Source organism: Topomyia yanbarensis, chromosome 2, assembly GCF_030247195.1.
Source record: "Topomyia yanbarensis strain Yona2022 chromosome 2, ASM3024719v1, whole genome shotgun sequence".
NCBI lineage: Eukaryota > Metazoa > Arthropoda > Insecta > Diptera > Culicidae > Topomyia > Topomyia yanbarensis.
In genome coordinates, this window is record NC_080671.1 from 453328114 (window position 1) to 453352964 (window position 24851).

At 37.6% G+C, this 24851-nt stretch overlaps 1 protein-coding gene across 1 annotated transcript; it reads left to right on the forward strand.

The window, feature by feature from the left end:
- Positions 1-7218: 7218 nt before the first annotated feature.
- On the forward strand, positions 7219-22473 carry LOC131685843 (uncharacterized). The gene is made up of 3 exons (XM_058969831.1): positions 7219-7396; positions 21619-21912; positions 21977-22473. Exons 1-3 carry the CDS (start codon positions 7286-7288, stop codon positions 22109-22111), a joined length of 540 nt encoding a protein of 179 aa, XP_058825814.1. The 5' UTR covers positions 7219-7285; the 3' UTR covers positions 22112-22473.
- Positions 22474-24851: the final 2378 nt, after the last annotated feature.

Sequence of the window (24851 nt, forward strand, 5' to 3'; positions counted from 1 at the left end):
CCGGCCGAAAACGTTAAATTTGTTATTTTCCAAGAAACTGGGGGTAGGTAATGTACAGGACATTACAAGGGTGTTAACGAAAGACAATTGTTTTGTGTACAAGTTTCGCTAAAAACTTCTAACTAAAACATGGTTATTTTTACTGGTCATTCGCCAAAATTCATTTTCGATTTACTGAACTAGTCAGCATTCTTTGATATTTATCAAAAGAAGTTTACCGAAAACTATATACTCTTATTGACAGATATTTATATATTTTTTATGTGGAGAATTCGTTAATAATTTCTTTTTACTGAATTGATTACCGAAAGGGATACTATTCAAATCTCCATAAAAATTCTACTGAATTTTTACGGTGAATCCAACAATGCGTAAATTTAACTGCTGGAAAGAGATACAAGCAGAATATTAATAATATGATGCCCCAACGAATAGTCCTACACTGAAAAAAATCCAAACGTTAATTCTATTTGCTTCAAACCGCTTAAAATTCATATGAATAAGAAATGCTATTATTATCACGCGCACACATACCTTCTATGTGTCAACTGTATAAACTATGTATGCACAAACATAAGTTATATATGCATACTGTTATAGAATGGGGTTTTATGTGCCTAATAGTTATGAAATGTAAATGTAAGATTAATATTTCTTGTAAATACACACATTAGGTTTATGTTCCAACAAATAGCGTCTATATGCCTCCGTTAATTGCAAAAATCTATGTGTAAAATCAATAGGCATAATGTTTTTGAGTGTACGTCAACAGCGCGGTATGTTCCTCAATTACCCACTTCTAGTTTTTTCTTTGGTCCAAGTAGCTCCCTATATTAGTGTTGTTCACTTGCATTCAAACTTTTGGATGCTTATAATTAAAACTGTCCAGATAAAGTGCATACTTCTAATAAGGACGCACTATGGTGTAATAATTTCCTAGAAAAGCTCAGAAAAGTTACTAGGAAACTGCTCAACCGGGCTAAACGTACTCTTACGAAATTACGAAGAAAGTGTTGGAGACTGATGTGCAAGCAGGTTGAACAAATTCCCACTATTGCAAGACTGCAAAAGGCTCTTTCAAAAGATCATACAGTCGGGTTTGGTAGTGTGAAGAAGGACGAAGGAACTTTCACCATTGATTTCCAAGAAACATTTAGCATCATGATGGAGAAACATTGATTCGTTTCCCATTAATAATAGTTTACAAAATAAAAATAAAAATCTGAGCTTCAATATGTGACCTCAATTTTTGATGTAAAATTGTAATTGTAATTCTTAAAAAATCACCTCATCAATCAATTAATCAGAACACTATACATTTCTAAAAGTAATCTTCTACTGAACACATTCGTGGAACATTAAAAGTTTATGAAAATTCGCAGAGAAAAGTTATTAACTAAAGAAGCAGCATGACTTCAAAACAAGTGGATTTTATTATTAATCATAGCAACCCTGTTTGAATAGCTGTATCTGCCATACGCGAGCAATGTCGTATATACAGGTCTGGCAAAGATGGCCCTTTGGTATTCGTAAGATAAATCTTACATGAGTGGTGTGAGTGATCACAGTATAAATCAACTTGCTTTCGTCATAGCGGTCGTTCCGCTCCCATTGAATCGTGTGACCGCTATGACGTCGACCCGTTGTGCTTCTGGATTGTTTACATATTTTTGGTTGCCAACACTAGCAAACCGTGTGTTCTGCCACACCTATATATACCTCATTGATACGCGAGCGGTGGGTGGCAAGTCTAGTTTACACTGGTATAACGATGTAGCTATTCAAACAGGGTTGCTATGGTTACTAATAAAATCCACTTGTTTTGAAGTCATACTGCTTCTTTTGTTAATAACTTTTCTCAACGAATTTTCATAAACTTGCAATGTTCCCCGAATGTGTTCAGTAGAAGAATACCTTTAGAAAAGTGTTTTGATTAATTAAATGATGAGGTGATTTTTTAAGAATTTGTTTTCAATGTTAACCGATTTTCCATACAAACTTCCATATAAACTTTGAAAGTTTTGGAGGGTCCGTAGACACAATCGGTACCAAAATTTGCACAATTACTAAAGACCATAAAAGGAATCAAAAAAGCCTGGTGGAGCTAAAAGTCAAAAATTGAACCAGTCTAATGATGACCGTACAATTCGTAGTTGATTGACCAGAACAAGCCACATTGCACAGAGGATCAACGAATGGGACCTGGAAGTAGCTATCCATCCTCAATGTGCACGTTTGGAAAGTTCTATATCTTGAAAAGCCAATACGGCACCACTTCCTTACAGTCATGAGGGAATGGAAGGAATGTTAGTCCAACAGATATTGTTCTGGAGACCGTGTATACCTCTGCATCTCCACGTTTGCCACGGGAAGGAGTTTTTGTTAGTAGAATGGGGTAAAGAGTTACACAAATCTGGATTCACCTTGATGAGTAATACGATCTTTGTGTCACAATGTGCATCTCTCAGTAGTGTTATCGCATGCTTATTGCTCTGGGCAGCCGGCTGCCGAGAATTACCACAGTGGGTTATGAAAAGACGAACGACGGTCCAATAACCCTTTAACAATAGTATCTGTCGTTATGTCATCGACGTTTACACTCAAGTTTTTTTTACGCGGTTTTTTTTACGCGGATTTTGAAATTTACGCGGTTTTCATTTACGCGGATTTTGAAATTTACGCGGTTTTCATTTACGCGGATTTTGAAATTTACGCGGTTTTCATTTACGCGGTTTTTGAAATTTACGCGGTTTTCATTTACGCGGATTTTGGAATTTACGCGGTATCCATCAATGAGGTTCCCTTTATCGCGGATTCTTAAATTTAAGTGGTCTTCATTTACGCGGATTTTGAAATTTACGCGGTTTTCATTTACGCGGATTTTGAATTTTACGCGGTTTTCATTTACGCGGATTTTGAAATTCACGCGGTTTTCATTTACGCGGATTTTGAATTTTACGCGGTTTTCATTTACGCGGATTTTGAAATTTACGCGGTTTTCATTTACGCGGATTTTGAAATTTACGCGGTTTTCATTTACGCGGATTTTGAAATTTACGCGGTTTTCATTTACGCGGCTCGTATCCCCCGCGTAAAAAAAAACCTGAGTGTACTTCTTTATTGGTGTTGCTTCGAAGGTACTGAGTACAATCGTTTTTTCTACTCTGTTGGTGCGGGTAGTAGGTATGCGTATGTCGAAGGCTGTTTGTTAGTGTGGATTGTACAAGGTTGATTTTTCTTCTCGGCTTCGGTGCATGCCTTTCCGTAATGCGCCATCTGGCTGCAGAACTGACACGTAGAAATAAGATTAGATTAAAGGCCCAGTACGTCAGTGAAAAGGTTTCTCCAAGTATCGCTTGTAACGGGTGCCACTTCGCCATGTTCTAACATGAATTTTTAATGTGGTCTGTGCGCGGTACTAGGTTTTGCGAACGCACTTCGATTTCAACTATGTAAACAGTGATCTGTATTTTAACGTTGTCATGTTCGACTTAGAACAACATGTATCCTTACAATGAAGTTTTACGCGTGCAATTACGGACTTGGTGGTTACAAACACGAGATTAAGCTCCAGTAACTGTTTTATTTCGCTTTTAGTAACTGGTCTACCTCTGTGACTGCTGGTCTAACATGACTAAATCGAAATAGTGTGTTTCCGCATGCAACAAATATTCATTAGTCAAATTTCGCTAAAAGGATGGGCCAAAGATTAGATAATTAAATAAGCTTTCAAACAAAAAATGAAAGGAGATAGCTTGAACGGTTCTTGGGATATCCATGGTATCAAAGACACGTTTAAAAGAAAAACGTATGTATAGTTTTCTATACGATTGCTTGCAAATTGCAATCGTTTCAGTTCATTTTTTTTATCTCCATACATAAAAGTGCGATTTTTTTTATTTTTCAGCGAATATTTGTGAAAAATTTCACGTTTAGGAAATTTAGAATAATCGATTTTTTACGAATTTCTACTTGACCTTCACTTTGGGTTCGACGATTCGATTTGCGCGCTCAGTCGAATTTGTCTACGCGGAACTTTAAGAAAACAGCTGAAACTTTGTCTATCGTTCGAATTTCGACGACGCCGGTGGTTCAGTGGTGTAAGTTCAATCCTAGTCGTTGAGATTGTTTAAAGTAAGGAAGTATGTGTTGATGTATGTGTCACCTCTTTGGCGTCGGTAGTAGGTGCTCAGTGCAAACAGAGGCCAAAGGAAAATAAAGCAGAAAAAAATTAAAAATAATTTCGGGTATCGGTTATCGAAACCTCGACCAAAAATCTAACTGATAATGAATGCTTGATAAAAGTTATTAAGTTGAAGTTATTTGAACTGTTAGCCCCCTAATGGAAAAGACTGTGCGCGGCTATGGATGCATTGCACATGTTAGTTAGAAGACTAGAGAATTCTATCTAAACATCAGAAATCTCTCATTCTCGACATAGAAGGAGCTCTCGGAATGCTATGAGAAAATATGGGTTTGATATTTCCACAATAAATTAAATCAAGTCGATGCGTACAAACCGTGAAATAACACTTGGGAACACGACACTGACTGTGAAAACAAATAAGGGATACCCTCAAGGCGGAGTTCTCTCAACCTTATGGTGGTCATTAATTGTGGACGAGCTATTGAAACCATTAACTGAAATATGATACGAAGGGACTGAATTGGCAAATCGTTGTAATCCTCGTGCGGAGAAAAAGGAACATCAGCTAAAAAAAATCTGAGAAAACTTTAAAGGCTTGCATGTGAAGCGATAACCAGTGATATGCGAAGTATTCCATCGAAAGCATTAGATGCAATGTTTCATCTCCATCCCCTACATGAGGTGATACATTTAGAGGCAGGAAAAAGTGCAATGAAAGTAAGTTGTCATAAACAATTGTTATCTGGAGGTTTAAAAGGACGTGTTGCGGTTCTGAAGGATTTTTCTATAAATCCCCAACAAGTAATAAGCTCCAAATGAAATGAAGTGCGAAACTGGGAATACAGTATCAATACAGAGAATCACTGACGAATATAGTGACATATCATAGTAGATAGCACACTTAATTTAAGAAAGGTGCAAACCACACCACAATTTCAAATCTTTATTCACAACCTCAAGTAGTCCATATGGCAAGTAGGATCTACAGTAATCAGCTAGGGCTCCTAGATTTTATCCCTTATGGCTACCAAAGGATACATCATCACGTCTTCCCTTATCAAGTAATTTTTCCTGTTCGTAATGTCCTTTACTGCCAGTGCAGTGTTTTTCTCGCAAATGGCTGTGATCAGAGCTGCAAATTTTGAACATGTTGTTTTGAACGTGAAGGAGGAGTAAATCTCAACTCATGCCCTACTACGTTCAATTTGCAGTTGTTCCCTTGCATTATTCATTCAAACAACCGATCTGCTCAATCATTTTCCATTCTTTTTCAATTTCATTGACTCTGTCAATATCTTTCTACTGGAGTAGTGACTAAGTTTTTCAAGCAAAACTACTTTGAACATACTTCTCACTGTTCGTGTTAGCATGAAAACGCAAAACATGTCAACATTTAATTTAAGAGCAAATGACAACTTTGGTTGGTGAATGAAAACGCATCAACTTGAAATGAGGACGTACGGTTTAGTTATGAAAATCCCGCCAACTTGAAAGTGAATGATTAAGGGAGGCTTTGAATTTGATTCATGGTTGGGTTTGATTAAACTGAAAGTTGGCATTTGAAAATGAAAATTTGCACCACTGGCTGTGATCCGGTAGGCACTTGATCTTAATTCACTTGATAGGTCAAGGATCATGGCCAGGGTTACCATATTCACAGATTTTTCTGTAATGTCACAGATTTATTTTTACAATTTTTGATCACAGATTCTTTTTCACAGATGATAGATTTTTGCCATTTTGATAAAAATTTCACAGATTTTTGGAAATATTGTGATTTTTCGCATTTTTTTTTTTTGGAAATTTATCACAGATTTTTTCCTGTTTTAGTCATCACAGATGGCAACGAGATTTTTTTGGCCAAAACACAGATTTCAATGTGGCATCCCTGATCATGGCCAACTGTAATCGATTGGACAAAACATTAATAAAACCTGTGGCGTGTACAGCGCGTTGGGAGAAGGCGCTTTTAAAGCCTGATGGGTGCATTGGTCTTAAAACAACTCTTCTCTTACTGTACATGTCAGTGCATAAAAAAGCTATTATAATCACACGAAACCATAACAAATAAATTGCTAAGATAATATCCGCGTAAAATCAAATCTTTGGAATCAATGCAGGACTTAACCTTATATTTCTGCAGATTGCGCAGCCGATTTCTAGTCTGATAGCTAATATATATTTGAACCGCATATTGCCGCCGTATCTCGTGGATAACAAGGGTCAAGTGGATTCATCTGGTTTTACTGGGTCCGTCATAGTTTCGACACATTTATTGATTGACGCGACAGCTTAGTACAAACAGTATCGGTCAAAGCAATTGTCCGGTAAATTTATTGCAACCGCAAATTCGTGTGTTTTGCCACGCTGAACAAACTAATGAATCGAAATTGACGTAATCAACTTTTGGGGGACACCCACTGACGGAATAGCGACAGTGATAAGACCCATGTTGTACAATATCAAGAATGTTAGAGTAGTACAGAACGTGGGTGTATTTCATAATCTTATCGTGTTTGAACGATGAACGCATCCTAATAAACCTTAATCATCAAAGCGAATCAATGCGCGAAACGAATCAGGTGCCAGGAACAAACACCCAACTTCCCGTACAAGATAATTCATCAAAATAAAAATCACTCTCAACGAAGTTTCTTGAATTGCCGCTAAGCGCATCGAGCTCGACTGCGCTGGTTGATCGCAGCCATCAACCCAGGTGCGACTGGTCACTGTGCAAAGTATGCGCCGTTGTCGAGCAATCGGGACCATCCCATCCCGTCCTTCGCGATAGGGGGGAAATCGCGATCCAACACGATTGCGCGTCTTCGCGAAGCGGCATGCGAACCAATCACAACACTCGGCTCTATCACCGTTGCCGATTTGCCCACGCGACGGTCGGCTGAAAGGAAACTGCACGTAGCGCAAGTTTGAGTATTGGCGCCACCTTGAAGCTGGCCGGAACTTGCGACGATGAAGTCATGTGAATTCGGTACCAGCGTGGAAACTTTTGCCGTTTAATATAAAAGATGACGGCCGGTCAGAATGGGTCAGTAGCGCTAGTTATCGTGCAAGGAACGGACAAACAAGCTTACAAGTATTTCGCGATCCCGTGAAACGTCAATCTGATTGTGTGGTTATATGGTGTCGGAATCGAAAGGATTTTTCGGAGAAAGTGTGCAACAATATTTTATTTATTCAACAAACATCGGTGCTAGTTTTCGAAGCTTATCAATGAAACAAGGATACAAGGTACGGTGTAACTTGAAGTTATCTACCATTGTTCGAATTAGTGAATTATTAAGTGATTTTGTTGGATTGAACCATACCCATTTGTCAATACTTCTAAAGGCTTCTGAATAGTGATTGCATTGGAGACCACGCGCTTCCATTGTTTTGAACGGTGGTGGAGACGCATGTTTTGAACACAATACCATATCCGTTATATTAGTATCCGTCTGGTATCGAGTGACAAATTTGAAAAGTCCGGGAGAAAATGTCTCCCGTTATCTCGTTGTATGACAGCACGAAACAATGTCGTCTTACTTTCGCTTAGGTTTAAAAAAATTGTTTGCGATGTATTCAGAAATAGAATACTAATCATTCGCTAGAGTCCAAACAATAGCCTAATCGATGAAATTTGATTTGTCTAGATTTTTTTGGGAAGCTGCGGAGTTTAGGTCAGAGTTCATAATTAAAAAGGGTACGATTGCCTTTCGTTACATTCATACTGCCCATGATCGCATATCAGTCCCATAAAGATAGGAAATCCAATAGAAAACGGGACAACTATGCGATCACGGGTAGCATAGTTTTTTTTAAATTTTAGTCTATTTATATCAATTTTTCTGGAATTACATAAAATCTTTGGTGAATGTTTGCACTGAATGATGATTTTTTTTAAATGTCCTTGAATAGTTTTGTTATATGTATATAAATACCAGTAGGTCGCAAATTTCAATGGCATTTGTTTTAGAAAAATGATATCCTCTTGGAAATTATTATAAGAATTTCTGTCTTTTCTACGGACCAACAGATAGGCTCTTAAAATTTTCGATCCATTCTTCATCATTTTTTCGTAACACTACGGATGGTACAAATGTTACTATTCTAGTTATTTCTCATCAAATTTCTATTGCTTTCTTACTATAATTTACTTTTTAATCCCCAAATTTGAATTGATATCTGGAAGATGCACATTATAAGCTTCAATCGATTTACTTCATCATGGTGGGATATTTTCAAGGCTTTTTGCCTATGAGATATTTTTAACTACCATTAATGTAAATTACTAGTGATTGAACTAGTGTTTCAATAAAAACTGAGGTATACCTGAATTATATAAGAGATTCCTAATGATGAACCAAACCATCATTAAGAACCCCTTCAGTGACGGAAAACTTCCCCCTACATATAGATCAAATCTCAAGTGATACTAAGTTAATGAACTTTTGCTGTTATTCGTTTGTTTTCTGAACAGTCTTTAAATAGAAAAGTATAATTTCGATCTTTTAGTTCCATTAGAAAACTGGGAAATCTTGCAAATAACTGAAGTAATCAAAAGTTTGTGTTTTTGTCGATAGCCTCCAAAAATCGAATTATAAACCTAACCATTTATTTTATTTTTATTATTTATTATTATTTTATTTAATTTTATTTTTGTACCTTTTCGTTTCTATATAATTTATTTATTGATATAACCCTAATTTCAAGAAACTTATACCTCGAAAAACATGCTAGATATCCTTAATCTCGAAAGTCCATTGGAATGCATTTCCACCTAATTATGCATTATAAACGTAATATCTTTTAGTTGACAGTATTAAATGACTTTTTAGGAGTAAAATAGTTTGAAGTTCTCATTGATTTTCTTTAAAAATTACTGAATCCACTATCAAGGAATAATTTGAAATTTGAGAATCCAAGTTAAATAGTTTTTATTTTTAATCACCAGCTGTACTATAATAGTATATTATCGAAAAATTTGTTAAAGTGAATAGTTAACGAATATATATTAGTTCCGATACATGAGCCAGCCTGTCTCGAACAGAGTCATCAATATGGAATACCTAAGTGATGCTTAAATTAATTCGGTAAGAGACACATTGAAGTCCATATAACAATATTTTCTCAAACTTTTATTGTAAAATACTGAAAATTGAGCGAATGATAGTGAGTCACCATATGCCCCTCGAACAAATATTTGTTTTGCGGAGTTCATCATAGCTTAAAATCTACAGGACCAATTTTGAAATTTTGTACAGTTATTGTCCATATAATTGCACAAGTAACGATGGGAGTTTTTTTCTTTTTTACGATTTTTGTATTTTTCGCGGCAAAGTCAAAATGCGATATTCGGTTAAAAAAATGTAGTAGTAGTTTCTCGGGGAAAGATATGAAAAGGAACTGCGCAAAATTTCAAAACGATTGATTCACCAGATTATGAACACCGTGTTTTTTTCATAGTGCCTCCCAAGATTCACTGTCCTTCACTCAATATTCAACATCTCGCAATGAAAATTTGGGAAAATTCCATAGTTTTTTTTATCAACAATTGAGAAGAAGAGACTTTGAGAATTTAAACAATTTTTGCAATACCTGGTGTGGATCGTACGTTAAGATGGTGTAGTAAGAAGACACTATTTGGCGTCCTGCGTTTCTTTTTAGGTTTTCTTTTAATTCTGCCTGATAATTATCCAATACTTTCCAATCCGGCAAAATTGCTGGCATTTGGATGGATTTGGATAAACTTGTCGACAAAATCCACTTTATTGTCATGTAATATTTCCCGACTGTGTTTGTTGGTGATAAAAAGCTTTGTTTTGAGTCCAAAACTGCAAATTGCTTGCCAGTTCATCAGTTTCAGGGTGAATTTATCGGCGAATTTATGTCCGGGAACCTGTGTAAAATCCATCTTGGCATAGGTTCCGTCGACCATGAGAAGGCTGCCTCTGTACTTTGTGAGGACCCGATCGTACAACTTCCTGGGTGTATTATGGATACTAGATTCTGCTTCATCGTTCTGTTCGATTACTTGGAGGGATGGAATGAAAAGTAACCTACGTTCAAACTATCTAATGAGAGGAAATCAGTATGAAAAAATACATGTATGTAATTCCCATATAAAACTTAAGCACATTTTAATATGGTACAATTCCGGTCCCATTTTTGTGATACCTTCGTTTTTGACCGATGCACAGAGGAGTATGTGACTTACAAAAAGAGGAAATCAATGATAATAATGTCTCAAGCCTGAACTTGTACACGAAAACTATAACTAATCAACGTGAGAGTTATGGCCGATCGAAAAGAGCGGGGCGCTGACGATCAGTTATAGGAGACATTAGTAGGTATTGGGTTCTAGCGGTGATCACAAAACTTATCGAGAATTGTGATGACGTCAATACAATTTCTCGATGGTAGAGTGATTAACTCATCCAACAAGAAACTGGTAGATCGCAGATTCGATCCTGCTCAAGGGTATATCTTTTTCTCAGTCGTGAATTTACGCCTTTATCTTTTTAACCGTTTCGATCATTCTTTCTCTGTCTATTTCCGTCCGTCATTCTAAAACCTTGAAGTAAAAGGAAAAAACATGACTCAAGTCAAAATTAGCAAATGTGAACAGTAACTTACCGTAGACAGATCCTTCGGACGATATTATGACTGGCAACCTTTTTTTTGTCTACATTATGATCCGAGAGACCTGGGATTCCTTAATCGACCTTGACATCCCTAGTAACAATTGAAGATTTATGGTAGTTTTATAGCCATTCATAAAACTTAGATTGCACTTGTAGCGTGCTATAAAACATCCATAGTTACTTGGGATTTTCCAATTCAGCTGCTGATTTAATGTTTCAGCATGACGTTTGTTTTGAAGCTTCCGAATAACACTCTTGCGATTGCAGATTCGTTTGAGAACAACTCCGACTACAGCGGGTTATCAGCGTGGGTTTACATGATAAATTTATTTTATCGTCTTCCATATAGCACAACTTTTTAAAAGAATCCATATCGAGACAAAACTTTCACCACTGAAACATGTAGTCTTCTAAAACAATTCAATAGTAATTCTTCAAAAGGGCGAATGAGACTTTTGTAAACAAACTTATTTCGCTCATTATTCCGCCACCGAGTTGAATTTCATGAAAAATACACATGAATCAACATCTTTACCCTTGGTAGAATCATTTTCAAATGTTTTCTGTGTTGAAATGATAACAAATTAGGAGAAATCAGCAAAACAAAAGTTTGTTTACAAATCTTATTAGCCCTATTCAAATGTTGATATGGAATTCGCGGTCAAAAGATTCGTCTTACTCATTCAACTTAGAACCCCTAACCCCTGACGCTGGCTCCAGAAACGAACACACTATTGGCGTTTCTGAGCAAACACCTAGTCCTGCGTGATGTGCCGCAAAAAAAGGAGTTCTGAATAAGCTGATGATAATTAATAAAATAGAAACTTGGTAGGGCTTAGCAAGTCAATGCAATATGCATTATGCTATATTTCTCCTTGGTGGAGAACAATCTAGATAAAAACTATTTTTCTCCACTAAGCAGAAAATTGTTTAAAACCACACTTGCGCGTAAAGTTCACACAACCTATAACTAAATCAATTATGGAATTTGCGTTTCGACTTCGTTTCATCAGAATCTGACCCTTACTTAGTGACATGAGAGAAGAGGAGAAAATTGTGGTTTGAAACAATTTGCTCCTTAGTGGAGAAAAACTAGTTTTGACAAAAGAGATTATAGCTACTAGAGGGAGCTAAGCGCTACTGTCTCCATGTATTCACCGACTCTATAATCTCTTTTGTTTGAAACAATTTGCTCCTTAGTGGATGTTACGTGATATTCGTTATGGAACATTCTTTGTTTGGGGGCCATTCATAAACAATGTTGTTCGTTTTTTATCCCTGATCCAAAAATGTTTTCAAGTAATTTCATCGCAAGATGGCGGCTGTGCAGCATTTTGCCGCCGGCAATTTTTTTTTTTTAAGGGGTCCATAACCGGAAATTTCTCTCCTGTAACTTTTTACCAAGAAAAAAAAAACATTTTTTTCATTAGAACAGTAACAAGCAATGTACGTAGGATTTTTCGCAATGTGCACATTTTTTAATTGAGAAATGTTGGAAAAAATGTTAAAAATCGACACAAAATTGCGTTTTAAAAAAATCGCAAAGAGTAAAATCCTACGTATGTCGCTGGAGAAAGTAATTTTTAATACAGTGTGACAATAACAGAACGATCAAAAATTATTTGTTCGATTTACATTCCAGGCTAGCTCAAGTGTCGAGAAAAACGCGGTTAAATTTTAGTGCGCTCCGGGTTTACATACGAGGCGTTGTGGCAGAATTGAAAATTTGCATATTTATATATTATTGTCGCCTTCCGCATTTTGACATATCATTTTCAGACCCTAAATCACATTTTAAGCCGATAAAAATATTTGGTATTTTGATGGAATTCAACATCCAATCAACTACTGGAATTATACGTTCCTTTGAGCTTCTTCGTGAAAGGACACGAATCTGAAGGAAAATTCCGCTACTGTCATCTACATGTTTAGTCCGACCAACGATCGACATTACCGGCCAATTTCTTCACTGGATGAAAACCGGTTTTCGGCTAACAGGTAACCAGCAATCCGAAAACTGGTTTTGAGCGAAAACCGGTTCTCATCTAGTGTAGAAATTGGTCGTAAGACTCAAGCTGCATGTACCTTATCTCTCACCTAGAATATGCGATCATCACTGTTAAATTTCTCTAGCGCCGGAAGCTCGTTGAAAAAATCCATTGTACATTCAAAGAAAAAAAATATGTCTCAATAAAATTATGAAATGGATTGCATTATTAGTGACTTACCAGTGTTGGTTTTACATCTGCTTTAATCCTTTTCTCTGGAAGGTGACAGTAAGAACCGTCTCGAATCATCCCACTATTCGCAAGATTGTTTGTTTTCCTCGGCACATTACATCCCTCGGTCAACTACTCAGATGCTCACTTAATATTGAGCTCGAATTATTCAACGCCATTCAACGATTTTCCGAAACCTGATCCTCCGGGTCTCATCAATAACAAAGGGTGAATTTTCTCCAGTTTGGTCACACGCAGAAGCGGATCCAGAAAAAAAATTCGGGAGGGGTCCGAATTTTCAATTTTAAAATAAAAATTGTATAATTTGTAATACGTAATCATCTTATTTAATGAATATCAGTTTTGCTGGTCAAATTTTTTTGGAATGATTTTGAGTTTGAAACTAATATAAAATTTGAACCCATTTAAAAAATTTCAGCAAATAAAACAATTTCGGAGAGGGTCCGGACCCCCTGGACCCTCCCCGGATCCGCCACTTGTCAGACGTGTGAATAGCTTTATTATTCATTAAACATTTTGACATTTACAAATGGTTCAGTTTTCAACGAAATATTTCATGTCGAATAATTTTCTTTTGCTGATGCATTTCTGAAAGTAAGATGTTAGAGTGATTATATTACTAGCGGAAGTTACTTACGTCATGATTGTCTTGGCTACCACACTGATTACAATCATCGGAATGAACAAATCTGATGCAATATTAAAAGAAAACTACACTACAAATTATCAAGTTCAACTGTCCTACCAGGATGTTCACCGGTAAAGATGCACCATTTCCAGTCGTCGGAATTCTAACAATTCAACATCGCCGTATCAGTCAGTGCAATCTGATGATCACGCATTTACTGGCAGGCACGTTAGGCCAGCATGATGATGAAACATCGTGCAAGCCTTACACATACGTCACATTGCACAGTGGTCCAGATCGCTAATTTAGGAGGAATTTTTACTTTCTGACAAACCTGTATAATTTAGCCGTATCATGTCTTAGGATGAATTTGTGTACTTTAGAAGATGCTTCTTTTTATTGGAATAGTTATTAGGGTGGTTCTAATTTATCTAAAATACGAAAATAAACTTTTTACTGATGAAAGATAGAGCTCCACAGTCTTCCACAAAGTTGTAAAGTAACTTATTTTGAATAAATTTGTTGAACATATTAAAGCTCTATCTCTTTTAGTTTTTGTTATACAAGAAATTTAAAAAAAAAGATTAGGGTGTTCCTGAAAAAAACGTTTTTTAGTATAACTTTCGTATCTTTTACTTTTTGTTAACACAACCTTTGAACAGCTTATTGAAAACTTCAAGCCGAGTATTTTTCTCCAAGACACCGAAGGTCTAACTTTTTTCTTTAAAAAGTTATGGACACTTTTCGTTAAAAAAAATAGCCTATTTCAAGGCTCAATATCGCTGATGCGGGCACCTAAAATTGAATTCTGTTTCCACCACATGAAAGACCATACTTATTAGTATATTTGAGCAAAAATTGGCGAATACGATATTTTTTAAAATTTGCAATTTAGATTTAAAGTTTGTAGTTTTGCAGGTTCAACGCATTAAAGCATTTACACACATATCGTTGTATTATGAAAAAAGCCACTTTCAAATATCATTCTCTCATCGCAGCAAGCTTTGCATAAGTGAAACGACTGTCAAAAAAGGTTTCTGATTTTATTCGTTTTAAATAAAACTAGTAAATATGGATATTAGTCGAAGAGAGTTGGCGAATTTGCTTATTGCTGGTAAAAAGACAGATGAACTGCTTAAGTTCATTACAAGTAGTAATCCAAATGTAAAATTGAGACTTGTTAATGTTCGAAAGAAATTTTATATTTTGTTAAAACAACCTTTGAACAGCTTTTAGAAAACTTCAATCCACGTTTTTTCATAACTCTGAAAGTCTAACTTTATACTTTCAAAAGTTATGGAAACTTTTCGCTCATAAATAGCCCTTTTTCAAATGTCATTATCTCTGATTGGGGCAAATAAAAGTAAGTTCGGATTAGGGTTGCCACCCCTCCGGGTTTGACCCGGAGACTCCGGTTTTCGGGAGCGATCTCCGGACCTCCGGGTTTTACATCAATTTCTCCGGGTTTGGTGAAAGAAGAATAATTTCATTTTTTGGAATTAATTGATTCTTTACAAAACATTTAAAAAGTCTAAGTTAAATATTACTCTGGTTCAGATTTATTTTGCCCGACTTATCTTTCACAAAGCAATGAATATGAAAAACATCAAATTTACTACAAATTAAGTAAAGTAATATTTCGCTATATGCTACAATTTAAATGTAGCATCCCACTAAGTCTCTCAAAATGATGTAAAAATGTCATTTTGCTGCAATTTTTTCAAATCACTTCACTGTTAGTGGAGCTTATCACCAGCTGCACCAAGGTACAGCAGATTTGTTCTAATCCAACTTACTAGGTCAACATCAAACGAGTTTTTCCCTTGTTGTTGCTACTCCTGCAGCGACCCATAACTGTTGGCTAGGGGGTGAGTTTTGCCTCTTTGTACCCCCGACCTCTGGTGATGAATAACCGACACCACATAGTGCTTCCCATGTGATGCCGCAGTCTCCTTTGCTCTCCTTTTCCTGTTAGTTATGGAGGAGAGCAATGCTCGTTCGACTTATCCTGCACAGCGAGAGTAGCTGGTGCTTTTATATTCTTGGTATTTAGTAGGGGAAGTGAAATACTACACCAGATTAAACCGACCAAACCGTTCTCAAATAAGAAAAAATTACAGCTTTCCTCTAACGTAGTAATAAAAAGCGATTAAAGTGCTCTAAACTGCCGAGCAATCGTTTTGATGCCAATTTACGTCTAGTTCCACTCAAAATCTACCAACCTCCGGTCCCCCCCCCAAAGTCCAATGAAAATCTCCGGGTCACAGACTCTCCAGAGGTGGTAACCCTAGTTCGGATTGAACCATAGAAAAGAACATACTTTTAAGTATATTTGAGCAAAAATTGGAAAATATTATTTTTTTTAAGCATGTAATTTTAAATTTACTAACCAAAGTTTTAAATTTTATCGCATAGCGACATAAAAGAAATTGCCTAAAGCCTTTGTATTTCCTTTTCTGTTTTGCTTACATATCAACAATACTGAATGTGTTCATTAAAAATAATTTGGCTATGACAACAATTTATGATTTATATAAGGAGAATTTTTTCAATGCCAATTAATTCAAAAGTAGATGCATTGCATTTTCAGGTATATCCAGCGGTGCTCGTTGAATTCGACGTTTACATTTAAGAGAAATTATAGGATCTGATGAAACCTTGAAAACGTCATCAAGATTGACGAGTCGATCGAATTTGCGTGCGTGGAATTCTCGGAATCTGCGAATACTTTTATTCCTGGTTTCTTGAACTTCTTCACTGCACATACCTACTGGCAGCATGTTATGTTGAATAATGCTTCCTCTATGGACCAGGAGTTTATGCACGGTTGGTGAGAGAGCGTACCAACCATACAGGCGTACATAAAGCAATCGTGTATCTTCGGCGTAACTCCGGTAAGCATCCGCGTTAATTCCCAATTTGCTGTTGATGATTGTTAATAGCACATACATACGTTCTAGCAACATTTCGTCCAACCCGGTTTCTTCTGCAACGACATCTCGGTTTCTGAAAAATTTTCGAGCTGTGTTACCATCGTTAGAATTTCCGCCACCTGGCAAAGGTTCGCTAATACGAAGACCTAAACGGTCACGTAACGCTTGTCGAATTTTTATTTGTCGTTCCTTAAGCTCGCTGGTATTTTTGCCTACGCGCCAACGCGGTTTTGCTAGAGCTAAACGGTAAGCAATATTCAATAGTAACTCCATTGCTCGTATTAATGCATGTAAAGGTGAAAAAACATATAAACTATCCGGTGGATCGCTGGCTTCCAGTAAAGGATCATTCAATCGCTTTCCGGAGCGTTTGCATATATAACACGCTTGAGACGGTGTGCCTGTTACGTCATTCACTACCTTCGTATCAACCATGGAAAATATGAAGCTTGAACTAATCGGAATCTTGCGCATATTAACATTTACTATAGTCGGGACTAATTCATCGATTTGCTTGTTGATCGCGGCAACTTCATCCTTTGTTAGTTCAGGATTTTCCTTCTTGAAAATTAATTTTACTGGTCGGCACAGGGATACTGAAGATGGAAAATCATTATTCCAAAGAATGCAATCTCTTGACTCATCTTTCCGGCGACTAACTACACGTAAAGGTACTATAGATAGAGCAAATATATGCGAATCGTTATACTCGAATAGTTCTCCATTTTCATCTTCGTCAACGCACATTTGCTTGTATCTATGTTCAAGTGGAAAAGAGACTGTCAGTCAAAGTTTAGAAGAAAAATAATGTTGCCTACCGGGAATGGTTGCTGCTTCCATCGCAGCCCCACTTAAAGATAACAAACGTATTATCCTCAGGATGCAGTGGTAGAACTCCAATATTCAGAAACGAGATGAGTCGTTCCACGGTATGGTTAACAAGAGCTTGAAGGGGAACATACGCACAAGAAGGCTGAACAGAAATTCCTGAAAAAAATTGTTGATTCAGGGACGAATCTTTGAGAATAGTACAAACCGATCGGATAGCATAGTTTCTTATCTTCTACTATTTTATTATACGCGGGATAAATGTCCAAACCCTTCTGCATAACTGAGCTGCGTATGTTTTGGTACTGCGCCTTAGAAAAATCATTTTCACAAATAAATCTAAGTGCCTCCTCCGCAGTAAACGCTTCTGCAATCGGGACAGCCATAGATCCTAAATTCTCTACGGTAGATCTGACGGGACTTTTCGACAATCGTTCGATTTGTCTGCCAACTAAACGGAAACCAGTAGAATTAGCGTTGACGGCTGACGCTAAACCAAGTTCTTCCGTGGAATACTTATCGCGCAACTTTCCTAATCTTTTTATTTTGGCTCTGCGACATATTTCGGAAAATGGTTTCCTCTTTCGGCCTTTACCTTTACCTTCGACTTCGAATCTTAGCTTTCCTTCAAGCCACACAAAATTTTCCAGCTCAAACCGAATTTGCGTGCGCTTACTCCGAATCCACAACCTTCTAAATTCCAACATGAAGATTTTTATTTTCTTCCGAGCACTAACAAGTCTCAATTTTACATTTGGATTACTACTTGTAATGAACTTAAGCAGTTCATCTGTCTTTTTACCAGCAATAAGCAAATTCGCCAACTCTCTTCGACTAATATCCATATTTACTAGTTTTATTTAAAACGAATAAAATCAGAAACCTTTTTTTTGACAGTCGTTTCACTTATGCAAAGCTTGCTGCGATGAGAGAATGATATTTGAAAGTGGCTTTTTTCATAATACAACGATATGTGTGTAAATGCTTTAATGCGTTGAACCTGCAAAACTACAAACTTTAAATCTAAATTGCAAATTTTAAAAAAATATCGTATTCGCCAATTTTTGCTCAAATATACTAATAAGTATGGTCTTTCATGTGGTGGAAACAGAATTCAATTTTAGGTGCCCGCATCAGCGATATTGAGCCTTGAAATAGGCTATTTTTTTTAACGAAAAGTGTCCATAACTTTTTAAAGAAAAAAGTTAGACCTTCGGTGTCTTGGAGAAAAATACTCGGCTTGAAGTTTTCAATAAGCTGTTCAAAGGTTGTGTTAACAAAAAGTAAAAGATACGAAAGTTATACTAAAAAAACGTTTTTTTCAGGAACACCCTAATCTTTTTTTTTAAATTTCTTGTATAACAAAAACTAAAAAAGATAGAGCTTTAATATGTTCAACAAATTTATTCAAAATAAGTTACTTTACAACTTTGTGGAAGACTGTGGAGCTCTATCTTTCATCAGTAAAAAGTTTATTTTCGTATTTTAGATAAATTAGAACCACCCTAATAACTATTCCAATAAAAAGAAGCATCTTCTAAAGTACACAAATTCATCCTAAGACATGATACGGCTAAATTATACAGGTTTGTCAGAAAGTAAAAATTCCTCCTAAATTAGCGATCTGGACCACTGTGCATTGTTCTTCCCACCTATAACCACGCCAAAACAGAGAACGATCTCGTGATAACGGGAAACCAAAATAGAAAGGCCTGCCCTTATCAGCCCACTGCAGATGAGTGTTATTTTTATCGTGACATTTCTACGATGTACGAATGAAATGGGGCGCGAACTTTGTGGCATCACGTGATTTGCTATCGCTGTAATCCGCGTACCGGCGTAGTATGTATAGTAGTAGCAGGCATGTCACGATGAGATCGGCATTTTAAGCGCCGCTTACTTTGTTTCTCATTAATAAATGAGCGGGCGAATCCGGTTCAATCGCTGATAGTGAATCAATGAAAATGCAATTTGTACTACACCTGAGTCTTCGTTTGGAAGGAGGATACTGTCCCGTGCACAAAAAATATCTGGAAATGTCGCGTAAAGGTTTACGGTTACGGTGTTTGGTTCCTCACTAAGGATAAGTTTTGAATTTTTTGTTGAAATAAAATTCATTTTAAAAACAGGCTCACCTTGAAAAACTGAAAAAATGTCCTACTAAATAACATTCTCAAAACGTTCAGTGAATGGGATCAAGTAATCATTTAGTACGTTTCTCTTATGTTTTTCGGGTTAGAGAAATCACTTTTCGCCTCTTTCTCTGGTTAGAGAAATCTCTTTAGAAAAATCTTTAATCCATTGTGCGGGGTTGGGAATCGAACCTAGGCGAGCTGCGTACAAGGCAATCGATTTACCAACTACTCTACCCCACCCCCCTTTATCTGTTTCTCTATTCCCACGAAACACAACAATGATTGAGCAAGAAAATATAAAATGAATGTCATTGTCTATTATCTATTTCACGATGATTGTCTTTGCTACCTCATAAGGTCTGTAGCAATAGATGATACCTAGTTCAATGTTTATCAATAAAATGCGTCATATAAGTAGTAGGTCTCGCTGTCCGCAAGAAATGATACCGTTAAGATATATCTGCAAAAATGCAAGACGCTGTATCGTTCGAGAAAATGCAAGAGACAGAAAAATGGATAGCAACAAAATTTATATTTTATGTAATTTTTATTGTCCTAGTATTCCAATATTCATTAATTTTTAAACTTTTTCTCAAAAATAAGTGAAAAAGCCTTACATCAAATTTCTTTAATGTAGTATTAATAGCTACATACACTAGACCAAACTAAATGGTTGTTTTGTATACGATTTCCCAAAAAAAAAGTTTAGCACGGTTTCTCAACCTAATACGATTGTTTTTCACTGGAATTAATTCCTGCAAAATCCTACTCAAAATGAGAACCGGGTGTATTTTGATTAGTTTGTTGCACTAAACTAAATTCTAAACATAGGCATCGAACTGGCCGTTATCGCAACTATAATCAAGCGGCGCACTCAATGTTAGTTACGGCGTCATTATTTAATGCTAGCCAAGTTGACTAAACTTTGTATCAATATTTTGTTTTCTCAATACGAAAACTTTATAACAATTTTCAATTAATTAGCTACGAAAACGCAAAACGTTCAAACGTTGGTATAATTGATACAACTTGACGGTGATATCCGCCACAAGGGTTAGCTTCTTTGACAGTTAACTTAGCAACGGTCCACAAAAACTCGACGAAGAGGCGGTTACATTAGCAACAGCTGACTGGAGCGCGTGGTAGGAATTTTCCAAAGTCATCGGTCGGTTAAAACGATTGCTGTCCGAATGTCTATGTACAAGGAAGAAACGGCCAAACAAGTCAGATTATTGTGATGATGCAATTGATGATAATTCAAATAAAGGGCAATAAAATGTGTGCGTCCAGAAGTTGCGGGGAACCATTATATAGGCGAAAGAAAAAGAATAAGGCCTGCTTGGATACAGCACAGATTGAACGAATTACCCGCACACAGTAAATCGAGAAGCAAATCGCAAAGTGTGTCAAGTTTGTCTTCACTCTTATCGGCACTAGACTTGCGTGGACGGTAGGGGTCAGGCTGCCGGTGTTTTTGTTTTGAGTCACCTCCGAACGACCACAACAAAGTTCTCGAAGCAACGCTAGAGCTGGTAGAACAAAACTGGACGCACAGGTTGCTAGCCGCACCACACCGATAGGCCATGGGATTGGCTCGTGTCAAAAAACTTCATCCACCCGCTCTTATAGGCCAAAGTACAGCCAAACATCAGGACACAATCATATGATTACAGCTGACGAATCATCATCAGCTGCACGGTAATACCAAAAAAAAAGTTATCGCGAGCAATTTTACGACCCCAATAAAACTTAATGAACTCGCAATAATGCATTAAAGATTTTCGAAAATAATCATTATGCCTAGTGCAGCTGGGGTACTCGGCAAATGGTAACAACTGGATCCTCGCGAAGCTCCCACCTGTCCCAAGGCACGCGCTCCAATTTGTTATTGTATCCTCCCCCCGACAGGCGTTTTAACTTGCCGCCGCCGTGCCACTTGAATCCGACCTTTTCCTCAGAATAAACAAACAATTCCAAATTAATTACCAAGGAGTTGTTTTTATTGCTTTAATCTCATTTTCATTCGTTTCGGATTTTTTTTCACTGTATTATTTTTTTCATTGCAGATAAGCGCCTGCCGCGGAAGCAAACACTTACCGCCGCAGTGCAGAGGCAACCTGTTCGGCAGCAGATCCGCCCGACCGCTAGCATTATTGGTGGTGATCTGTTTACTAGTCACTCTAACGACGCGGGTCTCCGCCAGACCTTCAGACGCTTCGACGTCGGCCGTCGATCGCAGTAATCCGGTGAAGGTAGCTTCCGTTGCGCATCACAAGCACCAGCGTCGCTCGGCAGAGGAGCAATCGGACGGTGACTACTACGATGAGAACTATTTACGCGTCAAGCGTTGCTATGAAGACGTAAGTAGCGCAATGTGCCGATCTTGATAAATAGGTTCATGGATTGTTTTCCTCCTACAAATAGGAAGATGTCAACGAACTGTGCCAACGCTGTTCCAAGGTGACCAAATCATCTCTCGTGTTTCCGATGTGCTGCAGCAATGAGGACGAAACGATGGACTGGTGCAGGGCGTATGTGTACTACGGCATACAGAACTAAGCCGTCATTTATCTACCGCAAATCGGTGCATTCGAAAGTGCAAACTCCACTTAATCCACTAGAATAGGCGTCGACGTGCGATATCGTGCGCGAACATTATTTATTCATGTGCAAGTGTCCTTCTCATTGTCATGTCGTCTGTGTCTCATCGTTGTAATTTATTGAGCTATAATTACTTATTTCTTTCGTAGTAGAGTTCGAGATAAAAGACTGCTGATTGTCCTATATTAAATAATTTATAGAACTCAACTAAGTAGCTGATCTAGAAAGTGCTTGAAAAGTGCGGCATGTGAGCCTTAAGACTTAATTCGTTAGTTAGGATAAATGCCTTAAAGAATATCAAAAGTGTAAATTTAAGAGAATATACATACAAAAATTAAAAGGATATTTAATATGAAAGGTCTTCAATTCGATTATCACATTCCCATATTAACTGACATTCTAAACCAAATATACTGGTTAATGCCAAATTCAGAACTTATATCCAGAAGTTAGCACTTCGATCTCTCTTCAAGTTATCATATGTAGCTTTACGTCTTAGAAATTGTGCAATTCTATTGTCGTTCACAGATTTTCTTGTAACCCAATTTGTTGAAACTGAAGCTCCCACCGAGATGGGGAGAGATCTAAATATAGAACTGATCGATTTTATTTCAGGACAGCCGAGACCCCTCTAGTGCGTACGCCATCTTGCAGCTCTTGGAGCAGCTGAGGCCTCGCCAGTGCCGACGCTGTACTCACATCGGAACTAGTTAACACCCCTCGTCGTCCAGGTAGCCCTAAAAGATGGATGCCTTATTCCGGGACGCACAAGCGTCGCTGCACCTGTTCCCCGGCCAAGAACCAAAATAAAAAAGAGCAATCACTCCAGTCACAACGTAATGCGATCTACGAACAATGGTCCATATCTGGTACGGATCCGAACAGGGCCTGAGGAACATTTGTTTTTCCTGAGTGGGTGACGTAAGATTCGAAGTAATTTCTACCGGTAGTGATGAAAGTTCAGATATGACGTGTGTAAGTGAAAATGGAAAATCCTGGATAACAGCTGGTGGTTATTTGGAAACACACATTGCTAACGGGTTTTATGACCGAGGGCTCAGTGAAAATGTGTTTGTTGATTACTGATGCTCTACAAATGTTCCACAACTAAGTACCCATTACTCCATTCTTTTAAAGTTCGTTGCATTAATTTTCCGTTTCCTTCGGTACAATCTTCTTTTCGCGGGTATCGAAACCCGCACGATAGCGTCGGATAGTGGACCTTTTCCAACGGCCGACATTCCCTCAGGCTCAATGGTGGTTAATGGTCGATTTGAATATTTCTCCGATGGCAAAATTAATGCCGAGAAGTCTCCTTTTCGATATAAATTATATCCATCTAATACAACCAGCTCCTGGATGGCCTACTTCCGGACAAAAGCTAAACCATTTAGTAGCATCGATATATGCGTGATCTAACTGAACGACACTCGGTCATGTATGTAGAAGTATCTCGTATACGTACCAGCCCGGGAAGTAGAGATTGATGGTGTAGTCTCCGGCAGGGGCCTTAAATGCGAAGTTGCCTCATTCAAGAACCCTTTTCTTCGGTCAGTGAAAATTCTGGTTTGCTTTCAGCAAAAATCGAGGAGTATAAGAAAAAAAAATTTTTCCATCAGCCGCATTTCGAGCCTATCGCCCGAACTACTCTTCTAAAATTTGTTCTTTTGAACGGAGCTCGTCTATCTGTTCGCTTTTTTGTGTCGCTGGTCATGAATTTCCGTCGTTGTAAACAATTGGGCCTACAGCATTCTACTGTGGAAACAAGGCACGGTGTGGAGAATCCGAAGATAATCATGAAAAGTCCTCCTACTGTTCCCACGGTATACCATGGGGTTGTCTTTACCGACGATAGCCGATCAATCTTACTGCATATTTGTGATAATTTCAATATGACCATCATGAATACGGTAGAAATGATACGAATTCCTACTCAAGCAGTGCGGCCAAACGTGCTGGATTTAGCTCGACCTTGCTTCATTGATTGTAAGACATACACGTCCGTTATATCTGAAACAATCGAATCAAACTAAGAAATTCCTCCGGCTGAAGCGTACAAGGTTTTAGCTGGCTTGATTCTCGACACGACGAACCGAGTTCCCGGTGCGAATAACCGTGGACTCTAAAATGTCCTTTAAGGTTTTTTTGAACGTCGGATCACTCGAATTTTTCCGAACATATGCGACGTTAGAAACGCTAATGAAAAACTTGATGAAAGCTGAAAAACGCGGTAATTGGTACCGGTTCGTCGACGGATTAACGAGATGACCAGTGCCAGAGTCATGGGTGCGTTTCGACTTCGTCTCATCAGAAACCGACACTAACTTATCGTCAGAATATATTAGCACCGGCTTGACGATACACCCTTAAAACGGAAACACACATTGTGTCTCAATCGAACGACTGGTCAATCGTAATGTCCCGTCCGGGCAGAAGTTCTGTTTATGCCGATGAGAAACAATGAAAAGTTGGATTTTAATGTTTTGTGTTCCACTCGTCAGTAACTGACGCCAAATTGCTATCATTTAGAGGATGTATCAAAAACAATGATTCAAACTTTGATTGGAATACACGGAATCAAGAATTGGTTTTCGGCAGCAGCAGCATTTTAAGAATAGACGTTTCACGATGAAATGATAATACTGTATATAAACGTAATATTTGTTCATTAAACACACACACACACATTTATCTGACT